Raw genomic sequence first — 27,258 nt, 5'->3', positions numbered from 1 at the left:
AGATTCCAGAGCCATTAAACTTTGTTCTGTATCTGGAACCAAGCATAAGGTTCTGATTAAATAACTGAGACAGTATGATTTCAGGTAGGAGTTGAGTTAGGACACTTGGTCTGAGTCACAGCCAACCAATTGGCCATGTGGAATTTCCTTTCTCCTGGTTGCCAGATAATAAATATTAAAATAAATTTTGTCATAAGCTCAGTACTATATGAAAGTGTGCTGCTTTCCTAAAGATGGTTGTGTATTTTTAAATCTGTTGACTTCCTTGGAACATAGACTGCCACATGTAGCAGAGATCAATTGAAAATTAAAAACTTTCCTTTCCACATAGATGGTAATCTAACGTTAGATTAAGATGCTATGAAATAACATGTTAGCAGGATGATATATTTTACCAGAACATATTTAGAGATCAAGAAAGAACTTATGACTTAAGAAACTTAGCATTTATGACTAGAGGATTTCTATTTAAATTCATCTTCATTTTAAAAATGAAGATCACTTTCAGTTGCTTGTGAAATTTTGCTAACCCTCTTCCCCTATCCATTGATTTTTGGGTTTCTGTCTTTGTGTACCATTTGTCAACATTACTAATAGTGTGTGATACAGGGGAAATTCAGGTTCTGAGGCCAAAAACCTAATATTGTTTTATTTATTAAGTGAGAAAGAAATCAGAACAAGAAGTGTTCTATATTTTAGGAAGAAGGCATTGATTTGTAGCTATTGCAACTGATTTTCTGGACAGATTGGGTGGGATCTTTAAGGAATTGACAAATTAAAATTCATTGCAATGCCAGATTTGCTGACTGAAGAGTTTGGGTAAAAAACTTTCTATAGGCTGCTAATATTGTGTTTAGTACGGTAAATAGAAAGTGATTCCAGGCTAGAGAAAGTAAGGTTTAGAAAAATCAGAATCAGCTTACGAAGAACTAGATATACTGTTTTATACCAAAGTTTATCAACAGAAACTTGTTTCCAAGTCTATTTATTGGAAAAGCTGCAGATAAGTTGCTAAATAGTGTATTCTGTCTTATGAAAGTCATTTTTTGTATAACTCAAGTTGTGTCAGAAACTCAAAAGGAAAAGAAAGCTAGCAAAAACTTTGTTTGTAAAATGTTAAGTAGTGCCTGAATCACTACATCCTTCCCATTTATTCTTTAATCCTATCATAATACTACATTGTTCCACACAAAGGATACTGAAATGCTCTGTAAAGACACCAAACCTGTTGTTTTTTGGCTTCTCTTTTTAAAGTAACATAAAGGTAGCCAAGTGGGCAGGGACTAGGTTGAACAAAAGCCTGCAGTGATGTTTCTTATCATAGTAATATCTTGGTTTGCAGTACACTTAAGATCAAGAGATGCAAATAATAATTCAAGGAAGAATTACACTTAAGAATATTTAAACATCTAGGTTATTCTTGTTTTATTTTGAAGAAGCATGGAAACTGTGAGGTCCAGAAGAAAGAAGAGGTTGACAATCTGTTAAACATTCTAGTAAAGTAGAGTTATTCTTAAACTAATCTAAGCTATCTGAATACCTAAGCCATACTTTCCAATGACCTTTCCAAATAGAGTTTTCTGTCTTTGAAAGAAGGTAGTTAATATATTAAGGTATTTAGTAATTAAGGGAATTAATAGAGTAAGATACAGATTTCTCTTCCCAAGTCACAGACCTGACTCCAGTATAGAAAAATTGCTTGTAGGATTAAATACATACTCCTCAGACTGATATTTAAGTTCTTTGACAGTCTTGCCCCAATGTCTTTCCAGACTTACATCATATTACTCAAAAATTCAACAAATAAGTGGCTGATGTATGCTAGGTAATGGAGCTAAGTCACAAAAGTGAAACCATTTCTGCTCTTCAGGAACCTTCATTCTGCTATACATGCTAAATGTATACAGCATGTACACGTTAGGCATATACAATATAATGTGAGACAAGGGAGGAGATGCACAGATTCCCAGTTTATGTAACTTGGAGCAAATTATTTAATCTTGGACCTCAGTTCTCTCACATGTGAAAAGACAGACTAGAACCCAGGACTCTTAACCTTTTAGCAGTCTAGTATCCAGTATAGTATGCTCACGGTAGGCCTCAGTTCTTCTGACTTCCAGTCGAGCAATTTTTTTTCCTACCACATAATAAAATACAATTTGCTGATTGGTATATGCGCTCTGGGAACAACAGATTTTTGACTGTCATTTCAAATTCTTGGACTTTCATGGTAAAAAGCTTTTATTTCTAATTTGCCTGGATTCCATGTACTGAAAACTTACATACTGAATGTGTGTAATTTTTAAGAATGAACTTGTTAGAAATTTAATTATTCATTGTAATTAAAGTACTAAGGTGAATTTCTTGTATTTCAGATGGAGCAGTTATCAGATGAAGAACTTGACCATGGTGCTGAGGAAGACAGTGACAAAGAAGATCAGGATCTGGACAAAATGTTTGGGGCTTGGCTTGGGGAGCTAGACAAACTTACACAGGTCAGAAATAGTTTATGAGAAAAGGGTTATAAGAATTTGAAAGTATTATGTGCTTCTTAATTCAATCTTTAAGGATTATGTAAACTAAAAAGTGAAATAAAATAGAAATATAACTCAAAAGGAGAAAAAACAGATATACTAAAAAAAAAAGGACATAAATAGTAACATTAGGAAATACATGATTTTATGTGGTGATTTTGAATATTTTAAAATCTTTCAGCATGAAAATGACATACGGTAAATAAACACTTGATGAAACTTCTATATAATCACACTTGAATAATTTTTTAAAGCTTGTAGTTTAGGTAGGATTTGGCAGCTTGAGCAGATCCACTCAGATCCAAGTCAAATGACAAAAATTTTACATTGTTTTATTTAATAATACTGTCTTTCCTTACATATTTCCAAACGTCTGTCAGTATCTAACTTTAGACTTAATTTAGACCACTAACAATAGCTTTCTCCTGTAGTTTGCTTTTACTGGGTATCTGAATTTAAGGAAGAATAAGATTTGTTTTGTTTCTCTTTTGGAAAATGTTGAAGATGGCGTTTGATTTCTGTTGTCTGAGAAATTTTACTTTAAAGATTCTTTCCCTTTTCTAAATAAAACTGAAAGATGTAATGCTGGTTTTGAGATACTGGTGGACACAATATTTAGTACTTTACAATACTGAATTTTACTTTAATGGTTAATATATTTTACAAAGTAAAAGAGTATTTTATTTTATTTTATTAGCTATTATATTTGTTAAGTACCAACATAGTTAAATTATTTTCAACTTGAGTGGTCTTCCAGAGATTAAACTTAGATTATAAAATTTTCTGTAGTTTCATAACTAGTGAGAAAGTTAAAGATCCTATATAAATATTTTCTGTAGAAGTTTAATAAGTGAAAGTAGGAGCTTATGTTTTAAATAACTTAAATATTTTTAAGTAACTAAAATGAATATAACAGATAAATGATTAGATGTGTCATTAAAAAGGAAAACCGACTGATTAGTATCAAAAATGAAATTAACAGAAAATGAAGACTAAAGGAAATTTGTTAATTATCAACTATGTCCCAACAAAACTAGTTAAATGAAATGGATGGAGATTTCCAAAAATAAAAAAAACACCCAAATTATCACAAGAAATAGAGAATTTAAATTATCCAGCATCAGGGAAAAAAAATTGAATAGCACATGAGCAGACTTTCAAAGAAGGGAAGAAACACAAGATTAACGAGTGAATTTCAGATATTCAAAGAAAAACTCCAATATTACATGAACTATTTGCAAAAAAAAAAAGGGAGGGGAGGGAAGAGATTCCTACCAAATCCCTTCTGTGATACAAATTTAGTTTTGATATCTAAAACAGGAAGATGTTAAACAGAGAAAAACCTGTATGCCATTATCCCAGATGAAGATTGGCATGAACCTTTTCAATCAAATATTAGCAGAAGGTAGGGTAAGACATAAAAAAGATCATAAACTATGACCAGGTTAGCTTTATACCAAGAATTTAGGGTTGTTTCAAAATTAGGAAAATTGTAAACATAATAGACTGTCTCCATAACAATAACAACCAAAATCATGTGGTTATGTCAATAGATTAAGAAAAGGCTTTTTGACAAACTGCAATATTCATTTCTATTAAAAAACAATACTACGGGGGGGCGGAGCCAAGATGGCGGAGTAGAAAGACGCACATACACATAGCTCCGAACCCACAACCCACAAAACGGCTACAGGGGAGTAACTCACGGCGAATTCAGCGAGGGAGATTTCTGTTCCGGAGGGACCTGCAAACCTCTTGCAGGGGGTCCTTCACGCTGCGGACTGGGCGCCGGGACTGGGAGCTGAGGGCAGCCCTGTAGCGGCCGTGGCTCCGAGAGGAAAAGATCCAAGCGGGCTTCGGGGACGTGATCTCCAGCGGCCACGCGGGTCCCTCCACCCACAGAGGGACCTGCGAACCTCTCGCAAAAGGTCCGTCACACTGCAGACGTGGAGCCCAGCCCAGCCCAGACCTGCTGCGGCCATGGCACCAAGAGAAACAGACCCGAGCAGGCTTCAGGGACGGGATCTCCAGCGGCTGCACAAGTCCCTCCGCCCACAGGTGACGGGGGTCGGTGAGAGAGTCTCTTTGGCGGGTCGAGAGGGGAGTGGGGTGCCCCCATGATTCGGGCCCCCCTGGGAGGTAGAAGCTGAGAGGTGGCTGCAGACAGGGGCTCCCCAAGCGGGTGGGAGCCTGGATCCATTGTGGAAGGTCTGTACATAAACCCCCTGAGGGAACTGAGCCTGAGAGGTGGCCCTGCCCTGACCTGACCACCTGAACTTAATTCTCACACTGAATAGCAGCCCTGCCCCCGCCAAAAGCCCTAAGGCTGGAAGTAGCATTTGAATCTCAGTCCCCAAACACTGGCTGGGAGGACCAGGAGGCGAGGTGGGTGTGAGGAGAATATTCAGAGATCAAGTCACTGGCTGGAAAAATGCCCAGAAAAAGGAAAAGAAATAAGACTATTGAAGGCTACTTTCTTGGAGAACAGACATTTCCTCCCTTCCTTTCTGATGAGGAAGAACAATGCTTACCATCAGGCAAAGACACAGAAATCAAGGATTCTGTGTCCCAGCCCACCCAATGGGCTCAGGCCATGGAAGAGCTCAAAAGGAATTTTGAAAATCAAGTTAGAGAGGTGGAGGAAAAACTGGGAAGAGAAATGAGAGAGATGAAAGAAAAGCATGAAAAGCAGATCAGCTCCCTGCTAAAGGAGAACCAAAAAAATGTTGAAGAAATTAACACCTTGAAAACTAGCCTAACTCAATTAGCAAAAGAGGTTCAAAAAGCCAATGAGGAGAAGAATGCTTTCAAAAGCAGAATTAGCCAAATGGAAAAGGAGATTCAAAAGCTCACTGAAGAAAATAGTTCTTTCAAAACTAGAATGGCACAGATGGACGCTAAGGACTTTATGAGAAAGACAGATATCACAGAACATAGCGAGAAGATTGGAAAAATGGAAGATAATGTGAAATATCTTACTGGAAAAACAACTGACCTGGAAAATAGATTCAGGAGAGACAATGTAAAAATTCTGGGACTACCTGAAAACCATGATCAAAAGAAGAGCCTAGACATCATCTTCCATGAAATTATCAAGGAAAACTGCCCTGAGATTCTAGAACCAGAGGGCAAAATAAATATTCAAGGAATCCACAGAACACCGCCTGAAAGAGATCCAAAAAGAGAAACTCCTAGGAACATTGTGGCCAAATTCCAGAGTTCCCAGGTCAAGGAGAAAATATTGCAAGCAGCTAGAAAGAAACAATTCAAGTATTGTGGAAATACAGTCAGGATAACACAAGATCTAGCAGCCTCTACATTAAGGGATCGAAGGGCATGGAATAGCATATTCCAGAAGTCAAAGGAACTAGGACTAAAACCAAGAATCACCTACCCAGCAAAACTGAGTATAATACTTGAGGGGAAAAAATGGTCTTTCAATGAAATAGAGGATTTTCAAATTTTCTTGATGAAAAGACCAGAGCTGAAAAGAAAATTTGACTTTCAAACACAAGAATGAAGAGAACCATGAAAAGGTGAACAGCAAAGAGAAGTCATAAGGGACTTACTAAAGTTGAACTGTTTACATTCCTACATGGAAAGACAATATTTGTAACTCTTGAAACATTTCAGCATCTGGGAACTGGGTGGGAGTACGCACATACACATGCACACATGCACACATACATAGAGACAGAGTGCACAGAGTGAATTGAAGAGGATGGGATCATATCTTAAAAAAAAAAAATGAAATCAAGCAGTGAGAGAGAAATATATTGGGAGGAGAAAGGGAGAAATGGAATGGGGCAAATTATCTCTCATAAAAGAGGCAAGCAAAAGACTCATTAGTGGAGGGATAAAGAGGGGAGGCAAGAGAAAAACATGAGGTCTAATCTCATCACATTCCACTAAAGGAAAGAATAAAATGCACACTCATTTTGATAGGAAAACCTGTCTCACAATACAGGAAAGTGGGGGACAAGGGGACAAGCGGGGGGGGGGGGGGGATGATAGAAGGGAGGGCATGGGGAAGAGAATGCAATCCGAGGTCGACACTCATGGGGAGGGAAAGGATCAAAAGAGAATAGAAGTAATGGGGGACAGGATAGGATGGAGGGAAATATAGTTAGTCCTATACAACACAACTATTATGGAAGTCATTTGCAAAACTACACAGATTTGGCCTATATTGAATTGCTTGCCTTCCAAAGGGAAGGGGTGGAGAGGGAGAGAGTTAAAGAAGTTGGAACTCAAAGTGTTAGGATCAAAAGTAATGTTCTTACCACTAGGAAATAAGAAATACAGGTAAAGGGGTAAAGAAAGCTATCTGGCCCTACAGGACAAAAGAGAAGATGGAGACAAGGGCAGAGAGGGATGATAGAAGAGAGAGCAGATTGGTCACAGGGGCAATTAGAATGCTTGGTGTTTGGCAGGGGAGGGGATAAAAGGGGAGAAAATTTGTAACCCAAAATTTTGTGAAAATGAATGTTAAAAATTAAATAAATAAGTAAGTAAATAAAACAAAAAAAACAATGCTACAAAGCAGGAATAGGTGGATCTTTTCTTTTCTTTTTTTTTTTTTTATAATTAAATTTATTTATTTAACTTTTAACATTCATTTTCACAAAATTTTGGGTTACAAATTTTCTCCCCTTTTATCCCCTCCCCCCCCAAACACCAAGCATTCTAATTGCCCCTATGACCAATCTGCTCTCTCTTCTATCATCCCTCTCTGCCCTTGTCTCCATCTTCTCTTTTGTCCTGTAGGGGCAGATAGCTTTCTATACCCCTTTACCTGTATTTCTTATTTCCCAGGGGCAAGAACATTACTCGACAGTTGATCCTAACACTTTGAGTTCCAACTTCTCTTCCTCCCTCCCTCCCCACCCCTTCCCTTTGGAAGGCAAGCAATTCAATATAGGCCATATCTGTGTAGTTTTGCAAATGACTTCCATAATAGTTGTGTTGTATAGGACTAACCATATTTCCCTCCATCCTATCCTGTCCCCCATTACTTCTATTCTCTTTTGATCCTATCCCTCCCCATGAGTGTCGACCTCGAATTGCACTCTCCTCCTCATGCCCTCCCTTCTATCATCCCCCCCACCCTGCTTGTCCCCTTATCCCCCACTTTCCTGTATTGTGAGATAGGTTTTCCTACCAAAATGAGTGTGCATTTTATTCTTTCCTTTAGTGGAATGTGATGAGAGTAGACTTCATGTTTTTCTCTCACCTCCCCTCTTTATCCCTCCACTAATGAGTCTTTTGCTTGCCTCTTTTATGAGAGATAATTTGCCCCATTCCATTTCTCCCTTTCTCCTCCCAATATATTTCTCTCTCACTGCTTGATTTCATTTTTTTTTTTTAAGATATGATCCCATCCTCTTCAATTCACTCTGTGCACTCTGTCTCTATGTATGTGTGCGTGTGTGCCTGTGTGTGTGTGTACTCCCACCCAGTACCCAGATACTGAAATGTTTCAAGAGTTACAAATATTGTCTTTCCATGTAGGAATGTAAACAGTTCAACTTTAGTAAGTCCCTTATGACTTCTCTTTGCTGTTCACCTTTTCATGGTTCTCTTCATTCTTGTGTTTGAAAGTCAAATTTTCTTTTCAGCTCTGGTCTTTTCATCAAGAAAATTTGAAAATCCTCTATTTCATTGAAAGACCATTTTTTCCCCTCAAGTATTATACTCAGTTTTGCTGGGTAGGTGATTCTTGGTTTTAGTCCTAGTTCCTTTGACTTCTGGAATATCCTATTCCATGCCCTTCGATCCCTTAATGTAGAGGGTGCTAGATCTTGTGTTATCCTGATTGTATTTCCACAATACTTGAATTGTTTCTTTCTAGCTGCTTGCAATATTTTCTCCTTGACCTGGGAACTCTGGAATTTGGCCACAATGTTCCTAGGAGTTTCTCTTTTTGGATCTCTTTCAGGCGGTGTTCTGTGGATTCCTTGAATATTTATTTTGCCCTCTGGTTCTAGAATCTCAGGGCAGTTTTCCTTGATAATTTCATGGAAGATGATGTCTAGGCTCTTCTTTTGATCATGGTTTTCAGGTAGTCCCAGAATTTTTACATTGTCTCTCCTGAATCTATTTTCCAGGTCAGTTGTTTTTCCAGTAAGATATTTCACATTATCTTCCATTTTTCCAATCTTCTCGCTATGTTCTGTGATATCTGTCTTTCTCATAAAGTCCTTAGCGTCCATCTGTGCCATTCTAGTTTTGAAAGAACTATTTTCTTCAGTGAGCTTTTGAATCTCCTTTTCCATTTGGCTAATTCTGCTTTTGAAAGCATTCTTCTCCTCATTGGCTTTTTGAACCTCTTTTGCCAATTGAGTTAGGCTAGTTTTCAAGGTGTTAATTTCTTCAACATTTTTTTGGGTCTCCCTTAGCAGGGAGCTGATCTGCTGTTCATGCTTTGACTTCATGTCTCTCATTTCTCTTCCCAGCTTTTCCTCCACCTCTCTAACTTGATTTTCAAAATTCTTTTTGAGCTCTTCCATGGCCTGAGCCCATTGGGTGGGCTGGGACACAGAAGCCTTGATTTCTGTGTCTTTGCCTGATGGTAAGCATTGTTCTTCCTCATCAGAAAGGAAGGGAGGAAATGCCTGTTCGCCAAGAAAGTAACCTTCTAAAGTCTTATTTCTTTTCCCTTTTCTGGGCATTTTCCCAGCCAGTGACTTGACCTCTGAATATTCTCCTCACACCCACCTCGCCTCCTGATCTTCCCAGCCAGCGTTTGGGGTCTGAGATTCAAATGCTGCTTCCAGCCTCAGGGCTTTTGGCGGGGGCAGGGCTGCTATTCAGTATGAGATTATGTTCTGGTGCTGAGGTCGGGGCAGGGCCACCTCTCAGGCTCAGTTCCCTCAGGGGGTTTATGCACAGACCTTCCACAATGGATTCAGGCTCCCGCCTGCTTGGGGAGCCCCTGTCTGCAGCCACCTCTCAGCTTCTACCTCCTGGGGGGGGCCTGAATTATGGGGGCACCCCACTCCCCTCTCGACCCGCCAAAGAGACTCACTCACCCCTGTCACCTGTGGGTGGAGGGACTTGTGCGGCCGCTGGAGATCCCGTCCCTGAAGCCTGCTCGGATCTGTTTCTCTCGGTGCCGCAGCTGTGGCCGCAGCAGGTCTGGGCTGGGCTTTGCGTCTGCGCAGACGGACCTTTTGCGAGAGGTTTGCAGATCCCTCTGTGGGTGGAGGGACCCGCGTGGCCACTGGAGATCCTGTCTGTGAAGCCTGCTCGGATCTTTTCCTCTCGGTGCCGTGGCCGCTGCAGGGCTGCACTCAGCTCCCAGTCCCGGCGCCCAGTCCGCAGCGCGAAGGACCCCCCGCGAGAGGTTTGCAGGTCTCTCTGGAACAGAAATCTCCCTCGCTCCAATGTTCCGTGGCCTCTGGGTGCGGAATTCGCCGTGAGTTACTTTCCTGTAGCCATTCTATGGGTTGTGGGTCTGGATCTTTTCTTAATATGAAAAATCATATCTATCTACAGCAAGAGTCATTATTATATGTAATGAGGATAAACTAGAATTCTAAGTAAGGCAAAGTTGTCTGTTATCATCACTGCTATTTTCTGTAGTAAGGAAAAGAAATTAAGTACATAAGTATAGATAGAGAAGAAATAAAATAATTATCACTTTCTGCAGATATGATTTACTTAGAAGACCTACAGAATCAGTTAAAATTTAATTGAAATTGTTGATAAATTCAACAGTTGAACCCATATGTGTGTATACATATATATGTATACAAAATAAATCCATGTAAATCATCAGCATTTCTACATATTACCAACAGAACTCAGCATGAAATTAGAGATTCCATTTAAAATAACCATAGAATGTATAATTCAGAAATATAAATATAACTATATTTGTATAAAATTTTATGTGTATGTATGTGTAAATTTATATAATAATGTAGAAACAAATCAACTATAGTATGTATAAATAAATAAGAACATAGATGTGGCAAGTGGTTGAACCAGGATATAAATTCATGGTCTTTGACTTCAGCAGATTTTCTGCTATATTACACTGCTGATAGATAGGGGGCCTGTTCCTTCATTGTTAATACTCCCTTATTGCTGCATTCAAGTTATTCTGTACTCAAGCAAAACTCTTAATTGTATTCTGTTGGCTTTACTTGCTTGTTACCATCTGATTTCAAGAAGAGGGGGAAAAGGAGAGGACTAGGTATTTTAATTTCTAGTAATTTTGTAAAATAAAGTCAGCAGATTGGAGCCCCCTGGGAGTGATACTTAAGGTTTACTTACTCTAGAGGACAAACTCTTAAAACTATAAATCACAAACTCTCATTGTTATATTTATTTTTAATAGTTAGCCAGTAACTACGATCCGTTCCAAGCAAGAGCATTTCCTGAAATGTCATTAGTAACTAGTAAACTATAGTTTTAAAAAAAATCATTCTCCACATTAACATGCTTTCTTACAATTACACACAGCATTGATGGGGGAATAGGAATATATTTTTAGAGTACTCTTCCAGGATGCTTTCTGATGTGTCCTCTGCAAACAAAGAATTCCCATGTACAGAGAATCCCTAAAGGACCTGTATTCTAAGCTGGATCCGCTTCATCACTGGAGAATACTTTTGGTGAACATTTATAAATCTCTTGTATCAGAACATTGAACAGATTTACATCTTTGAGGGATTCAGATGATCTGATTTATGAATGAGAACTTCCTTGTATAATCCTTACATATAGATAGAAAATACTTTGAGCAATGCATCTTCCTCATAAGTATTATATTTAGTGTAGTTCAATAATGTGTCATGTGTTAAGATTGCATCACCTTTGTACCAAACAGGGCATCTTATTGGGTCTTAATAAAATACTTATTGAATTGCATGTGGGTAAAACTAAAGGCACTTACTATCTGTATGGCCTTGGGCAAGTCTCTTAGCCCTGTTTGCCTCAGTTTCCTCATCTGTAAAAAAACTGGAGAAGGAAATGGCAAAGCAATCAGTCTTCCAGGCTATTGCTTATCTGAACTATAGTTTCTTTCAATATATTTTGGTATGCTACTTAAATAGAGGGGGAATTTTGTCATCTGACCTAACTGAAGCAGTCACCAATTTTGCTTTTAATATATAATTTACTTTATTTTCTTTCTGGCTTTTTTTTGTTTGCCTGTTTTAAAGAGTTTGGATACTGACAAGCCAGCAGAACCAGTAAAAAGATCTCCTCTTCGCCAGGAAACAAACATTGCCAATTTTTCTTATCGCTTCTCCATGTACAATTTGAATGGTAAGTAAAGATTGAAAAATAAAATTTGAAGTAATTTGCTTAGTTGCATGATGCTAAAATTAGACACCCAATAACAAGAGATGGATAATATGTACACGTGTTTTTACTCAGTTGTTATATTTTCCTGTTTACAAATTAATTACTTGATGATTAGTGTGGTAGAAAAGTTTCTATTTCAAAATAAATGAATATAACTAAACTTTTTTTAGTTATTTTCCAGGAAATTTGTTAAATATCTAAACATAAGTGCAATACAAAAGTTTCCAATTGTGCCATTTCTTGAAACTGTGTGAAAATACCAATGAAATTAATACTTGTCATTATTTTTCTTGGCTACTTGAGTTTAATTATCTAGTTCTTTACTTTTTTAGATTCTATACAGCAGCCCCTTTACTACCTGTTTTCCTGTTCTCTGCTCTGTTGACATTTCAGTGCATATTGATAGTCTACCAAACTTTTTATTGCTATTTTATTTAATTGTGAATAGTTGAGATTTGAATATATATGTGTTATTTTAAAAATACATATTACAGATACTTTATGTGTTCTAAACCCAATATAATGAAATCTTTTTGTTTTCCTCTTGAATTTATTACATGGAGAATATTTACTGTGAAGAAAAAGAAATAATGAAATGCAGAAATAATAATTAAACCTATATGAGACTCCTGATGTGTATTATTGTTTATTGCAGAAGCCCTGAATCAGGGAGAAACTGTAGATTTGGATGCCTTGATGGCTGATCTTTGCTCTATTGAGCAGGAGCTCAGTAGCATTGGCTCTGGAAACAGTAAGCGTCAAGCCACAGAAACAAAAGCTGCTCTGAAATTACCTGCTAGCCGACATACCTTGAAACATGGCACCCCGAAAGGATTGTCCTCTTCATCTAATAGGATAACGAAGCCTTCACCTGCCAACTACTCCTTGGATGACATTACAGCACAATTAGAACAGGCTTCTCTCAGCATGGATGAGGCTGCTCAGCAGTCAATAATGGAAGATTCGAAACCCACAGTGATTAGTCAGCACAGGAGAACAGCGTCAGCAGGTACTGTAAGTGATGCTGAAGGACGCTCCATTAGCAATTCATCTCGTTCAAGCTTCACTTCTGCGGCTTCCAGCATGGACTCTTTGGATATTGATAAGATGACACGTCCTCAAGAACTAGACCTGACACATCAGGGGCAACCAGTTACTGAGGTAAATATGTAATAAAAGTTGCAAACTCGTACTCTCACAAAGTGTTTAATAATATTGGGTTTCCGGTATTACATAAGGAGAAGGCAGTAGTAAGTAGAAATATAGTTATCTCTTGTCTCAAGTCTTTACATTAACTTAAAACTTGTGAATAGTGTCCTACAAATTAATCTTTAAATCAAAAACTCTGTAATGAATAGTACAAGTAGACAAGTAATACTGCCTCTCATGTATGCTTCAAGACAGATAACGAAGAAGGCTTTTGTCTTAGTATTCTTATTCTTGAGGGCATCCTCAAGCCTTCCAGAAAGAATTTCAGGTTATGTTATTTGAATGCAAAATTTTTAAAAACTGATAGCAGTAAATGATTTCATAAATTCACATGAAAATATCATGTTTTATATTTAACATGTGTTCAATTTAAAATAGCTCTCTAGAGAAAAAAGAAGCCCTCCTATCTGTGAAATCACAAGTTTATACTAAAACAATTTATAATCATTGGGTACTCCATTACTTCCCCTGTCTCCTGTTCCTTTTTTATCAGACTTGTTCTTGGTCTTGTTCTATAATCTTCTTTTAGGCTTTCCTAGGAAACTATGTGTTTATCCAGTATAAACATGAATATGTATATCATTTTACTTTTAACATTTAAACAGGTCATTTTTACTTTAGGGTAGTTTAAGTGACAATAGCACTTACGGAGGCTACTTTGTATCCCAAATATATCATTAAAAAGAGATACTGGTCCTGCTACATTGCAACTGCTCTCTCCTATCTTACCAAAAACTATCCCAATGAATCTTACTACTGCAGTTCTTTTATTTAGGAAAGTCAACACTGGTGTGTCTGACCCTTCCTTTTAACTTTATTTCCTACTTTCTATGAATAAGTTGTTATTTAAAAGCTATAAAATTACACAAAATTTGCTTTTTGACATATCTGCAGAAATACTTCTTGAATTTCATCCTATTTTGAAAAAATGTGTATAGATAATAAAGACTTACATAATAAATGGTCTCATAAAAACAGTTTTTGATTGTCACACCAATGCGATGCCCATAGCAGTAGCTATGAATATACATCCGTATTTCCAGGGTAAATTTGCAAAATATAAACAACTCTCTTCCTCAAAGATGAAACCAAGATATTTATTCAGATACCAGAAGGCCAAATTCACCATGGTAACAAAGAAGTTTATACACATTACCCATCCAGGGAGCACTGACGTCTTCATTAGACCTCCCCACAAACAAGTTCCCCTAGGCAAAATTCCTCCCTGTCTCATTCATGCTAGCTACTCTGCTTCAACTCTGCCTCACTCTCAGTTCCTCATCCCACCTTGCCATGTGACTCAGCTTCCATGTGATTCATGCTCTTGTCTTAGCAGCTGGCTGGGCCCCAGCTCAAAGCAGGTCATATAGGCCTATTAATGGGTGAGAAAGATCTTCCCATTCTATTATCATTACACTGATGTGTCTGGTTAGGCTTACTCTTCTTCTTACCCTCATATAATAATTTCTTCAGATTTAACTTACCTCTCTTCAAGGAGAATATTCTGTACTTTCTCAAGAAATTGTATTCCAGAATTGTGGTAGTACCTTGCTATATTTTGAAGGAGAAACAATGTAACATGGAAAATAAGAGAATAAACCTCCATATAAAATGGATGGGGAGGATGATGAATTATTATCCCACAGGTACTGAAAGAACTTAGAGATGTGATTACTAAAACATTGTCAACTATTTGAGAAATTGTGGAGAACAGAAGATTGAAGATTGACACATGGCCCAGCTTTCAAAATGTGAGATGGGGAAAAAAAAGGAAGGTAGTTTTTGGATTGTAGAACTCTTGTTTAACCGTGGCAAAGTTCTAGAACTAATTTTTAAAATGTGTAAGTAGTACTAAGTACTAAGTAGTACTGGGGAAACAAAGAAAAGGGACCTTTTTATCCACTCAGCAGAGATTCACCAAGAACATTATGCCAAATATTGTTTTGATGTGATTTTTACACTAATAAAGCTAGGAAATGCTGTAGACTTAGAATACCTGAATTTTAGCAAGACTTTCAACTTTTCATGATACCTCTGTAGACAAGATAGAGAAACATAGGCTGGATGATAGTGCAGTTATGTATATTCATAGTTTATTGATCCACTGTCTTCAAAACTTGTCAATTAGTGGATCAATGTGTTGAAATTAACCTAGAGATGGGTCTTCAGTGGCATTTTACTGGGCTGTGTCCTCAGCATTGTTTTTGAAATTTTTTATCAGTGACTCATAAAGAGACTTAGAATGTATACTTGTTTGATGTGCAGATCACAAACATAAACATAAGTAATACCCTATAGTTTTTTCAAACTGATACAATGTTACAATTTTAACAAATATTAAATCCATAGTGTAAAGCAGTGATAATAAAGATGAAATTTAATAAAGGCAAATGTCTTGAACTTAAATTAAAAATAACTAAGCTACACTACTACAAGATTGTGGAGATTTAACTTAAAAGTTTATATGACCGAGAGTTGTGTTTTTATTTGGTTGCCAACTTGATAGTATTATGTGGTTGCCCAAAAAGCTAGTACTGTTTCAGGTGGCATTAATAGAAGTATAATGTTGGGGCAGGGGAGTATGTAATTGTGTTAATATACTCTGAACTGGTCAAATGACATCTGGAGTACTGGTTTCAGTTCTAAGCAACATATTTTGAGAGATTGTGATGGACTTGAGCATGTCCAAGGAATAGCTGCTGAAATGGTAAGGACATGAGGAGTCATGTGAAGTTTGGTTGAAGAAACAAGGTGTATTTTTGAAAATATCTTGAAAAAGAGAATTGAAGGTGATAGGACTGCAAACATTTGAAGAGAGTTGTCATGTGGAATAGAGATTTAAATTATTCTGTGTAGCTCCAGGGCACAAATCTGTGTTAGAAGCTAGAAAGTGGCAAACTTAGGGCCAATATGAAGAAATAATCTTAATAACTGGAATTGTTGAAAAGTAGAGTAGGCTGCCTCAGTAAGTAATGAGTTCATAGTTACTGAAGGTATCGAAGCAGGGGCTAGATAAGAATTTATCCTACACACACACACACACACACACACACACACACACACACACACTCTCTGTCTCTCTCTCTCTCTCTCTCTCTCTCTTTCTCTCTTTCTCTTTCAGGGGATTCCTTTCAGTGTAGGAGGTTGGGTCAAGCTGCTAATATTAGCTAATATTTTACTGCCCTTATACGATAAAGGTATAGTTAAATCCAGTGTTTTCTTGATTTCTTCTGTCATACTCCCTACTCACAGTGGGGAAGAAAAGTACTCAAGAGAGAGGAAATAAGAGAGCGAAGGAAGAGTAGAGGGGTTATAATAAACTAGTTTTATTCAATTAGATTATTTTCATCAATGTCTGTTAACATGGTAGAACAAAGGTTACTTCATTTGAAATTGAGTCACTGGCCTGAAACCTCCTTACTTCCCTCCATCTTGCCCAAATAAAATAAAACCCCACTTTGCTGAAGCAAAATATAGACATTATAATAAATTTGAGAATGACTTTTGGTGCCTGGCAGTGAAAATTTTTTTTTTGTAATCTCTTAAGCTAACAAGTTGTCAAGTAGCAGTTTCTCTAAATTGACTATGCTAGGTGCAGAAGGGTATCATAGAAGTGCAAAATGTGGTTTAATAGAGTAAACTACTGATTTTCCTGACTTGAATCTGTGTCCAACAAGTAATAAATGAATTTGGTTTTGTTTCAAATTAAACATGTTTATTTAAATAACTTGGAAAGAGAGCATCACTGACACTGATTAAAATACCTAGACATACTTATGTCTGTAACTTCTACCAATGTACTAGATTTTACCAGAATCTAAAAAATTATATGCCCATGAGATTTTTTAAAATTTCTGCGGGGTTTTTTTTTTCCAAGAGTCAATCAGCATATGTTTAGAACCTAGTATGTACTTTGCAGTGCACTCAATGCTAGAGATACAAAGAAAGGCCAAAAAAAAAAAGGCTCTGCTTTCAAGGAGCTTTCATTCTAATGGGGGAGATGACATGAAAACAACTCTATATAAAGAAAGTATAAGCTGGATAGATTGAGGGTAGTCTCAGAAGAAAGGCATTAAAATTTAAAGGGGCTGAGAAGAATTTCTTGAAGAATGTGAGATGTTAGCTGAGACTTGAAAGAAGCCTGAAGATAGAGATGAGGAGGAGGGGAGTGTTACAGTTATAGGGGACTGCCAGCAAAAAGGTTCAGAGTCAGGAGAATGCGGTGTCATGCACAAAGAACAACAAGGGGGCTAGTGTTAACTGGGATAGGTATGTGGAGTGAGCACCATCTCAAACTTAAGGTATGTGTGTGTGTGTGTGTGTATGTGTGTATATATATATTTATATTTGTGTGTGTATACATATATATGCCTTTTCACAGTATACCAAATTTAGTATAAAATTAATCATTTTGCTTTTAAACTTAAATGTGGCACAAATAAATAGAAATGCTGTTTTAAAGATTTGTTCAAACAAACTTTGGCTAAGAAATTTTTAAAATTTAAGACTATATTTGCAAATACATTTAAGCAATCACAAGTGTAATACTTCCATTAAATGAACTATATCTTTCCAGTGATCTTAATCTTATGTAGTTGGTCACTATTTGCTAGCGTTAAGATATCTTAATTCCATTAGTAATATTTGCAAGGCTAATATCTACGTCCTTAGCCAAAATATTTTTTTTAAATAATGCGATTCCCACTATATATCTTTTGCTGTCTGATACTAAATTCCCTATAGTTTGATCTCTTTCCTGTTGCTTAAATCACATATATTCTTTGTTTTTCCATTATTTGTATTAGGGACATTTATTAAAATTTTGAAATTCTAAGTAGATTTAGCCTATTGAGTCAGTCATTTTTTATATCAGTGGGTCTTAATATCCTATGTTTTTATCAGTGAATGAAAAATTTATTTGATTTGAAAGAAATTTAATAAAACATTCACAGTTAATACATTGTTAAAGCATCATCTGTATAATTATTTTATTACTTTAAAATGTTTTATTCTGTACTTAACAAATATCCCTAAAATGAACATTTCCATATACCAAGTAGAATATGAGGATTGTATATGAAATCATGAATCCCCATTGTGTACATCCTTGCTTTAAAAAGAAAAAAAATTCAGCCTGTTACTTTCAAAATTGTCCTGCTGGTTTATATTTCCTTCTGAATTAATTCCATAATCCTCTGTGCTGCACTTTTTGAAATGTTTCACTGGCCTGCCTCTTTTTTCTTTTTCTTTTTTTTTTTTTTGCCTTCATCATTGTTACCTTTCTTTCTGATCCTTCCCCTTACCCATGAAAAACAGGGTGGGAAAACATTTATAACAAATACATACATTCAAACAACACGAATCCACAGTGGTTTAGTTCAGAAATGTATACTCCTTGACCTGGAGTTCATTACTTCTGTCAGGAAAGAGGTAGATAACATGATTCATTACAGGTCCTCTAGAAAGTCATTGTTCTGATCAGAGTTCTTAAGTCTTTCAAAGTAGTTTTTCTTTACAGCATTATTTTTGTTGTGCAAATTGTTCTCCTGTTTCTCTTTACCACATTTTGTATCAGTTCATATTTCCCAGGATCCTTTGAAATTGTTCCTTTGATCATTTCTTATACTGTAGTATAATTACTGTAGTAATTATATTTATAAACTATGTTTTATTCAACCATTCTCCAGCTGTTTACCCTCTTAGTTTCCAATTCTTTTCTTTCTTCCACCCCTTTTAATCACCTCTTCATGATCAGAAATTTTTTTTTTTACTTTTGGACTCTTCCCTTCCTGGTATTGCCTTCCCTTTTAACCATACCCTTCTTTTCCTTCTCTTTACCAGCTTAACTTTTGAGTTTAATGTATTTCTACAGCAAATTTTTGTGTTTGTGTTCAACTTCCCTTTGTCCTTTCAGATAAGAATGAGCTTCATCAGATGGCTGCACCCTTAATTAATCATTCAGTAAACATTATTAAGCACCTACATTGTGCCAAGCACTGTGCTAAACACTGGAGATTTTTTTTAAAAGGACAAAAAATATGCCTAAATATGCAAGCAAATATATACAAAGCAAGCTATGGTATAAATGGGAGATAACTAACAAGGCAGTAGAATTGAGAGGTTGGGAGGCTTCCTGTAGAAGATGGGATTTTAGTTGGAACTTAAAGGAAACCAGTAGGTAGAGATGAATAGGGAAATCATATATGTGTGTATCTCATATGTGTATATAAACATATTTTCACATTAATCACATTGTGAAAGAAGAAACAGAACAAAAGGAAAAAATCAAAGTGAAAATAGTATGCTTCAATTTGCTTTCAGACTCCATCAGTTTTTTCTCTGGATTTGGATAGCATTTTCCTATCTTTTTTGTCTTTCGGAATATTATATTCCAGCATCTTTTATTTATAGTAGAAGCTGTCAGGTCTTATGTGATCCTGATTGTGATGCCTTAGTGTTTCATTTACTTACTCTGGCTATGATAAAAGTCAAAAATTATTCCTTCTGAGATTACTTTCAGAAGGATATTGGTGGATTCTTTTTTGTCTTCATTTTGCTCTCCATTTTTAATTGATCTGTACAGTTCATATTTACAATCTCTTGAAATAGAAGTTTTTTGTAAAAAAAATTAGCTTTTTTTAATCATGTTTTTCTAGGTCAGTTAGTTTTTATATCAGATTCCTTAAATTTTTTTCTGTTTTTCCAGTTCTTTATTATTTCTTGCTTTCATGACATTCATTCACATCAGTCATTGATTTCTCTTTGGCCTGTTATAATTTTCAAGGTATTACTTAAGTAAATTAAGCATTTTTCTAAGCCCTTTATTATTCTTTCTCAATCTTAGAGATTTTTCTTTCATTTATCTTTTGTTTCATTTCTTCTACATATTCATATGAGCCCTGTGGAAAAGTATCTCTGGATTATAGTTCTTTACAGTGGTCTGAATCTTCTTGTGTTCACCCATTTTTCCAGCCTTAGTTCATGCATTACAGCTAGGTTCTGTATGTACTGATGGTAGGCCCGTCTCAACTTGGATCTGGGTTACCTGGCTTCCTGAACTGAGTGTCTCATGTCCTTAGAGCCCTGGGTGTGGTCTGTCTCAGTCAGAGTGCTGCTGTTGGCCTCATTACTTACAGACATTCTCAGAGACTGCCAGGTCTGACTATCCAACCCAACTCATTTTTCTCCAGGGTGCCCTTAGATCTGGCTGTTTTCAATATAGAAATGTCCCTAGTCCCTCTGGAGTACAGTTCTTTTTTGCCTATTCTGATACTGACTTTTCTGGAGTTTTTTCTGTTGACTGTGGGATTCTAGGTGACTTCTTGTGCAGTGGAAAAGTCACTTAATGTAGTTTCTCTTGGAACTTCTTGATCATCATTTGCTCTTGTGTGATTATTAGGTTTTTGTTGGAGTAAGTTCAGTGGGGGAACTAAGCTTTCTAATTTTGTTCAGGTAGATAAGCAGGCATCTTGGCAAAGGAAGTCTTTCCTTAACTACTATCAATTTAATTTTTTTTTAAAGTTAAAATATAATAGTATACAATATATGCTTCATTTTTAATACTTTAGAAACCTTTAGATCTAGGGTTTTTTAATGTACCATTGCCCCTTTGGCAATCTGGTAAAGTCTATGGATTCCTCAGTTATGTTTTCAAATTCATAAAATGAAATATAATTACAAAGAAAAGCAATTATATGGAAATGCGATTATCAACATTTGTATTTTAAAAAGTAAGTTTTTGGACTCCAGGTTTAAGAATCCATGGCAGATTAACCTAAAGTATTGCACATTAATAGTGATTGCATCTGGAGTGTCATAAGGAAGCTATTTGTTTTTAGCCCTGAAAGTGGGTGAATTAAGCACTTTTCTCTCATTTTAAAAATCTTTCTACTTCACCCCACCCCAAAACAAGAAGAATAATCACTTCAATATAACTTTCGGAGTATATGCTATTCCAACTTGAAGAGTTGGGGAAGGCTACTTGGAGACAGCCAAGTGCTCATTGGAGAGAGCACTGGGCCTGGAATCAGGAAGACCGGAGTTCAGACCTGGTCTCAGATAGGTATTTATTAGCTGCATCTTCTTGGGCAAGTCATGTAACCTCTGTTTGTCTTAATCCACTGGAGAAGGAAATGGGAAATCTTTTCAGTATCTTTGCCAAGAAAACCTCATGAACAGTATGGTCTACGAGGTCAAGAAATGTCAGAGATGGCAAATTGGGTTAGATGACAATTAGTACTCAATATCTTTAGAAAATTTTTTTTAGTATTTTGGTTTGGAAATGAGTTGAGTAATCATACAATTATCATATTAAGCACGTTACTTTATTTCTAAGATATAAAATGAGGACTGGAATTTTAAAACCATAAATCTTTTTTATGGTCCTCAAAATCATTTCGTTATAGAAATTAAAAAACCTCAGAATCTTCTGCAATTTCCCTTCCCTATGCACTAGTCTGCCAAGGGAAACTTGCAACTTTTTGCGTACACTTTCATTTTGAGGGTCTTCATTGCCCCTAGAGGATTTTAACTTTGAAGGGCTCAACAAGGGAAATTTTAGGGCAAAAACTGTATCAGAGAAAATAGAAGGGACAAGCAAGTCTTCTGTCATAAGAGTCAACTAAAGTAGTGACCAAATCTAAGTTAGACATCAGATAACATAGGGGATCTGGTAAGCTTTCATTTTGATAACCACAGGCACATAGTTGGGATTTTGACATATGTCACATGTGCCCCAAATTATACAAGATAAATAGGAACAGAACTAGAACTCTCTCATCAGCCTAATTATGCATTTGATTTTCCAATCTCTGTATCCAGCTTAATCTCTCTCCAGAGCTCCAGGCTCACATTATTAGTAGCCCCTTGGAAGAGTACAACATGCAGGGCACTGGTAGGTGGGAAGGACACAGATTTTTAATTCTTATTTTTAGAAAAGGCACAATCTCTGCCTTTAATGATCTTATGGGGGATGCTACAACATATCACAGGAAGGTATTCAATAGGTGACACCTCCAAACTTCCTGAGGCCAAGTACCCTACCATGGAATAGTGATCTCTCACTAAGCCTTTTGTCAGAAAGATCTCTGCTTTCAAAAAGGGAAAGGGCACGATGTTTGGGTTTGATTTTTTAAATATGACTAACTCACTGCTTATTTTGGTTTTTAAATTTTTATTTTAAATGTTACATGGCAGCTTTTGGGGTGGTAATTGTTTTTACATTGCTGTCACTTTCCACTAACCTAGAATCCTCCCTTATAATGAAGCAAATGTCAAACAATTTGGCCAAACTGTGCTTCGTTCTACACATTCTACACCTAAAGACAGACAGTGTTATTTTATCAGTACTCTGTATCAAGGTTGGTCATTACACTGATCCAAATTGTCATGTCCTTCCTGTTATTTTCTATCTTGTTTCTCTTGACTCTGCTTTTTTTCTTTTTCATTATTTCAGATAAATCTTCCTAAGTTTCAGAGTTTCTCATAGTGTTTCTAACAGTTCAATAACATTACATTCATACACTAAAATTTTCTTAGCTGTGCCACAATTGAGAAAACCTTTATTTCAAATTTGTTTCTAATCTTGTACTGACACAAGCATTGTTTCTATGAATATTTTGTTATATGTGGGACCCTTCTGTCTGTCTTTTGATCATCTTGAGATATACCCCCAGAAAAAAGTCATACTACTGGATCAAAAGGTATAAACAATTTAACACTTTTCTTTCATAATTCCAGATTTTTTCCAGTGCAGTTGTGACAGCTCACACCAACATTATATTAGTTGCCTATTTTCCCAAATAGATTGTTTCTGTCCTTTATCATTTTCTCCAGTTTTCTAGGAGTAAAGTGAAACTTGAGTTGATTTATTTTTCCTTCATCTTATTAATAAGTTGGAACATTTTTATATTGTCAATAGTTTACATTTTTTCTTTTGAAAATTGTATATAATCTTTGACTTACAGATATTTGAATCTCTTTTCTATATCTTAGTTTTCCAACCTTTATCTGAACTATTTGTAGTGAACATTTTTTCCCAATCCACATTTTTCTTTCTATTCTACTTATGTGTTGTTGCTTTTTTTTGTCTGCCATCTCCATCTCATTTTCTTGTCTCAGTCCTGCTCATTCTTCCACCCACCCACCCACCCCCTTTGGAAACTTTTCGGCATGGCATTATGAAAAACATTGCATTTCAAGAGAAAAGACCTAAGTTCAAGTATAGAACATATTATATGTTACCTAGATAAGTAATTTATCTTTGAGTCTGTTTCCTCTCCTATTAAATGAGGAATTGACATAAGTTATTTCTAAGTTATCTCTTAAAATCTAAATCCTATGGTCCTATAATATATGATAGCCCCTTGTTTTATATATTTGATGTTATTTACTCTCTTTTCTTCCTCATTCCTTTTATCCTTTCCTCTGATGTACACTAACTTTTAAAAAAAATATTGCCTGAATCATTAAAGTTTTGTTTAACACTGTTTGGGAAACACTGACTTAAGCTATATAGTCTGTTCCCTCTGTATATTACTGTTCTTCTAAAAACTATATACTGATGAGATTTCTTTGTGAGAGGCAGCATGGCATGGTGAATGAAACTGATCTCTCACTAAAAAAGGACATACCTCTGAGATAGCCTGGCTCTGTCATGCCAGAGAATCACCTCACCCCTCAGGAGCCCACTGGAACTCTCTTGAAGCTCTAAGTTGCATATGATGTGCTGATGTGCATTGCTAAAGAGTATTTCTTCAAATGCCTTCCACATCCAGAGGAAGAACTAAGAAATTGGATCACAAAATGAAGCAGACTCTTTCTCTTTTGTTTTGGTTTGGTTTTTCTCATGGTTTCTCCCATTCATTTTAATTCTTCCATGCAACATGACTAACGTGAAAATGTATGTGTAGAACTCATATAAGATTGCATGCTGTCTTGGGGAGGGAGGGGAGAAAATCTAAGATTTATGATAGTGATTGTAGAAAACTGAAAACAAATAAATTAATTTTTTTAAAAAGAGTATTTCTTTACCAGGAGTTTCCTACACTAGGGAAACTTCAGGTCCAGCCCAGAAGGAAACTCAGATATACCTCAGATATAATACCTCAGATATAAAACTGATAAAGATTTATAGAAATATTAACATTGATGTTTATGTACCCTCCTCCCACTCTTTGTGTACTTCTCAATGTAATTTTGAGGGTGCTGCTAGTACCATTGAATAGTGGTAGCCTAAAAATATGTAGTTCTGTTGTTCATTTCACAAGTATGTAAGCAGCATCAGATACAACCTCTCTGTACTCATCAGAGTGCATAATGCTATAGAATAGCACCACGATATTCCAGTAATAATTGTTTTGCTTATTGATGAAATAATGGTGTCTAAATTATGACATATAAGTAATAAGGAGACAACACATACATACTATATACAATAAAAGATATCTGGTCATCGTAAAAAGGATGACCTGAGGATGACTCTGAAGGTAGGTGACATTTATTCCGAGAGGGAGAACTTGCTAAATGAACAGCATGAAGTTAAGGTGAAATTGACCATGGCATCTTTTGGGGCCATAGAGACCAGTCTGTGGAAGCAAGGTCTAATTTGGGGGAATTGTTGGAGATTAATTAGGTAGAATAGGATTGGGTTATACAGAGTCTTGGATTTCAAACTGAGGAGTTTGAGTTTTAGCTTATGGGTACTGAATCAGTCAAGGCTTTTGAACAGCCAAGTAGCATGAAGAAATTGATATTTTAGAGAGATGAATATTCACTGTACAAGATGGATTGAATGGCAGAGAGATTAGAAATAATGAGATCATTTAATAACCCTTTACAGTTGTCTATTCATAAAGTGATGAAGGCCTGAGATGGTTGGTGATAGTATTGAAAATGAAAGAGAAGAGATACATAATCATTTGATTTTAACTCAGATTTTTGTTTGTTTTTACATGATAAGAATAAGCATTGTTACATCCATACAGAACATTTATTTTCATTTCCTATTCCTTTTAGTATTCATTTTCCTTTTCTACATGATAATAAAGACATGTCTTTTTCCACCTCTCCAAATCTATCATTTTCTCCCTCCTGCATTTTTCACAGCATTTTAGTTCTGTGGGATGTCCCAGCAAGCAGGCCAAGTGTCATATTGACTTCATGGAAGAAGAGACTGAGCTAACTCCTGTAAGTTATTGTGTGACCATGTCTATGAGCTCCCATATACATACATATATATATATAATCAATGAAGAGTGATCCCACTAAATCATACTGACGTTGAGATATATTTTCTGGGGATGGAAGTTTTTTAATCTTTATACATGTCAAAAATAAGTGAGCTGCAATTACTTTGGTGTACAGTATCTTCTGATTTTTTTAAAAAAGTAATATTAAAAGTACAGATATCATGGCATATCTTTAAGTAGAGAAGTGCTGTTACTAACCACTTTTATGAAAACATGATACCACATGCTACTTTCTGACTTCTTAAAAATTACTATTTTGAAGATAAGGGAAGAATAAAAAGGAAAACAATCAGTTGTATGTATTAATCCAGTCAGTTAATTTAAGGTTATACTACAATTCAGCTGGATGATTGAGTGAAATTGCTGCCTCCTTAATACTGATTCTTTGCTAAAAAATAGAATCAGCTTTGCTCTCCTCAAATGTATTCCCATATCTTTTTACTCTGTCACTATCTTGTAATGGCCTAATGTGTCCTTGGTGAGTAATGTTAAGTACAGCACTCTAATTAGTTTGTGCATACAAGTAGTTCCCAAAATAAAATGCTTTTTGGTAAATGTTTTGGACTGATGTCCTCTAGGCTTTTGTTGAAAGTATTTATACAGAAAGAGTGTTTTATTCAACTTATTTAATGCTTCCTTTCAAGGTTACTTGTTTTAAGTTGGGTCAGTAGTTATCATTTATTAAATGATATGGCAAACATTGTGCTAAGCTGCCTCCCCCCCCCCAAAAAAAGTAAAATTAGCCTCTGATATCAAACTGCTTATTTTGATATAACAACATGCAAATAAATCTGTATATACAAGATAACATACAGAATAGATGAAAAATAATATTAGAAGGAGAAGATATTAGCAACATAGGAAGAACCAGGAAAGGCCTTTAGCAGAAGGTGGAATTTGGGTTGAGTTTTAAAGGGTCCATGGAAATTAAGAGTTAGATGTGTGGAAAGCAAGCATCCTAGGAATGGGGAACAGCCAGTGCAAAGGCACAGATATTGGAGATGGAATGGTATTTTTCAGGGAGCAAGTAGGCCAGTGTAACTAGATCACTGAGTGAAGACGAGTCAAGAATGAGATGGATAGAAAGGTGAGAGAGGGCCAGATTATGAAGAGTTTTAAATGCGAGAAGACTTTATATTTTATCTTAGAGCCAATAGGGAGCTACTAGAGCTCACTTAACAGCCAAATAGAGGATTGATTGGAGTGAAGAAAGACTTGAGGCAGGGAGATCAGTTATTCATTACAATCAATCCTCTATTTGGCTGTTAAGTGAGCTCTAGTAGCTCCCTATTGGCTCTAAGATAAAATTGAAATGGATAGGCATGAGGGAGTGAAGGATATTAAGGGCGGAGAATGGAGTTTGTATATCTACAACTGAAGTTTCAGGATCACTGATACAGGGCAAGTAAAGGGAATGGAAATACGTTGACTATTGAATAGTGAATCTAGGCAGATTATCAGTGGTTGGAGAGAAGGTCATTGAGAAAGAAAGAAGGTCTTTAAGAGAGATAGGCTACTGAAGGCTGCAACTCATACTTCCTGGTAGACAGAGATGTTATATCCTGTGAGACCCAAGGAGGAGCATTTCATTTTATAGTTTAGGAAACTGAGGCCCAGAAATGTGTAGTGACTTGACTAAGGTATTACACTAAAAAGATTTGAACCCTGGTCCTTTGACTGCAAATTTATTACACTTTCAACAGGCTGTCACTAAGTTCTTTCTAGGTACCAGGCACTCTGCTTAGGTGATAGAGATGAAAAAAAAGCAGAACAGACCTTGCCCTTCAAGAACTCGCATTTTTGGAGGAGAAAGTATGCCCACATATAAGTATATACAAAATAGATACAAAATTATTTTGCTTCAGAGGTCACTAACAGGGGGTGGGGTGGTGGGGTTAGAAAGCCTTCATATAGAAAGTAATGCTTGAGGTGAGTCTTGAAGGTGGTTATGG

General features: G+C 36.2%; 1 protein-coding gene across 10 annotated transcripts in view; it reads left to right on the top strand.

Annotated features, from left to right (window-relative positions):
* RAPH1 (Ras association (RalGDS/AF-6) and pleckstrin homology domains 1) overlaps nt 1–27,258 on the top strand; it is a 119,699-nt gene that overhangs the window by 46,460 nt on the left and 45,981 nt on the right. For 8 of the 10 annotated variants that reach the window (XM_072617339.1, XM_072617342.1, XM_072617336.1 and 5 more), the window contains 4 exons: nt 2,376–2,495; nt 11,705–11,810; nt 12,505–13,010; nt 25,164–25,244. In XM_072617339.1, the coding sequence (XP_072473440.1) occupies nt 2,376–2,495; nt 11,705–11,810; nt 12,505–13,010; nt 25,164–25,244 (813 nt within the window). The remainder of the gene's footprint in view (nt 1–2,375; nt 2,496–11,704; nt 11,811–12,504; nt 13,011–25,163; nt 25,245–27,258) is intronic. The other 2 variants (XM_072617341.1, XM_072617338.1) reach the window with 1 other exon arrangement.

The sequence above is a fragment of the Notamacropus eugenii genome, chromosome 6 (assembly GCF_028372415.1).
Source record: "Notamacropus eugenii isolate mMacEug1 chromosome 6, mMacEug1.pri_v2, whole genome shotgun sequence".
NCBI lineage: Eukaryota > Metazoa > Chordata > Mammalia > Diprotodontia > Macropodidae > Notamacropus > Notamacropus eugenii.
Note: the sequence above shows the minus strand (reverse complement) of the source record. Positions and strands in the feature narration are given on the sequence as shown.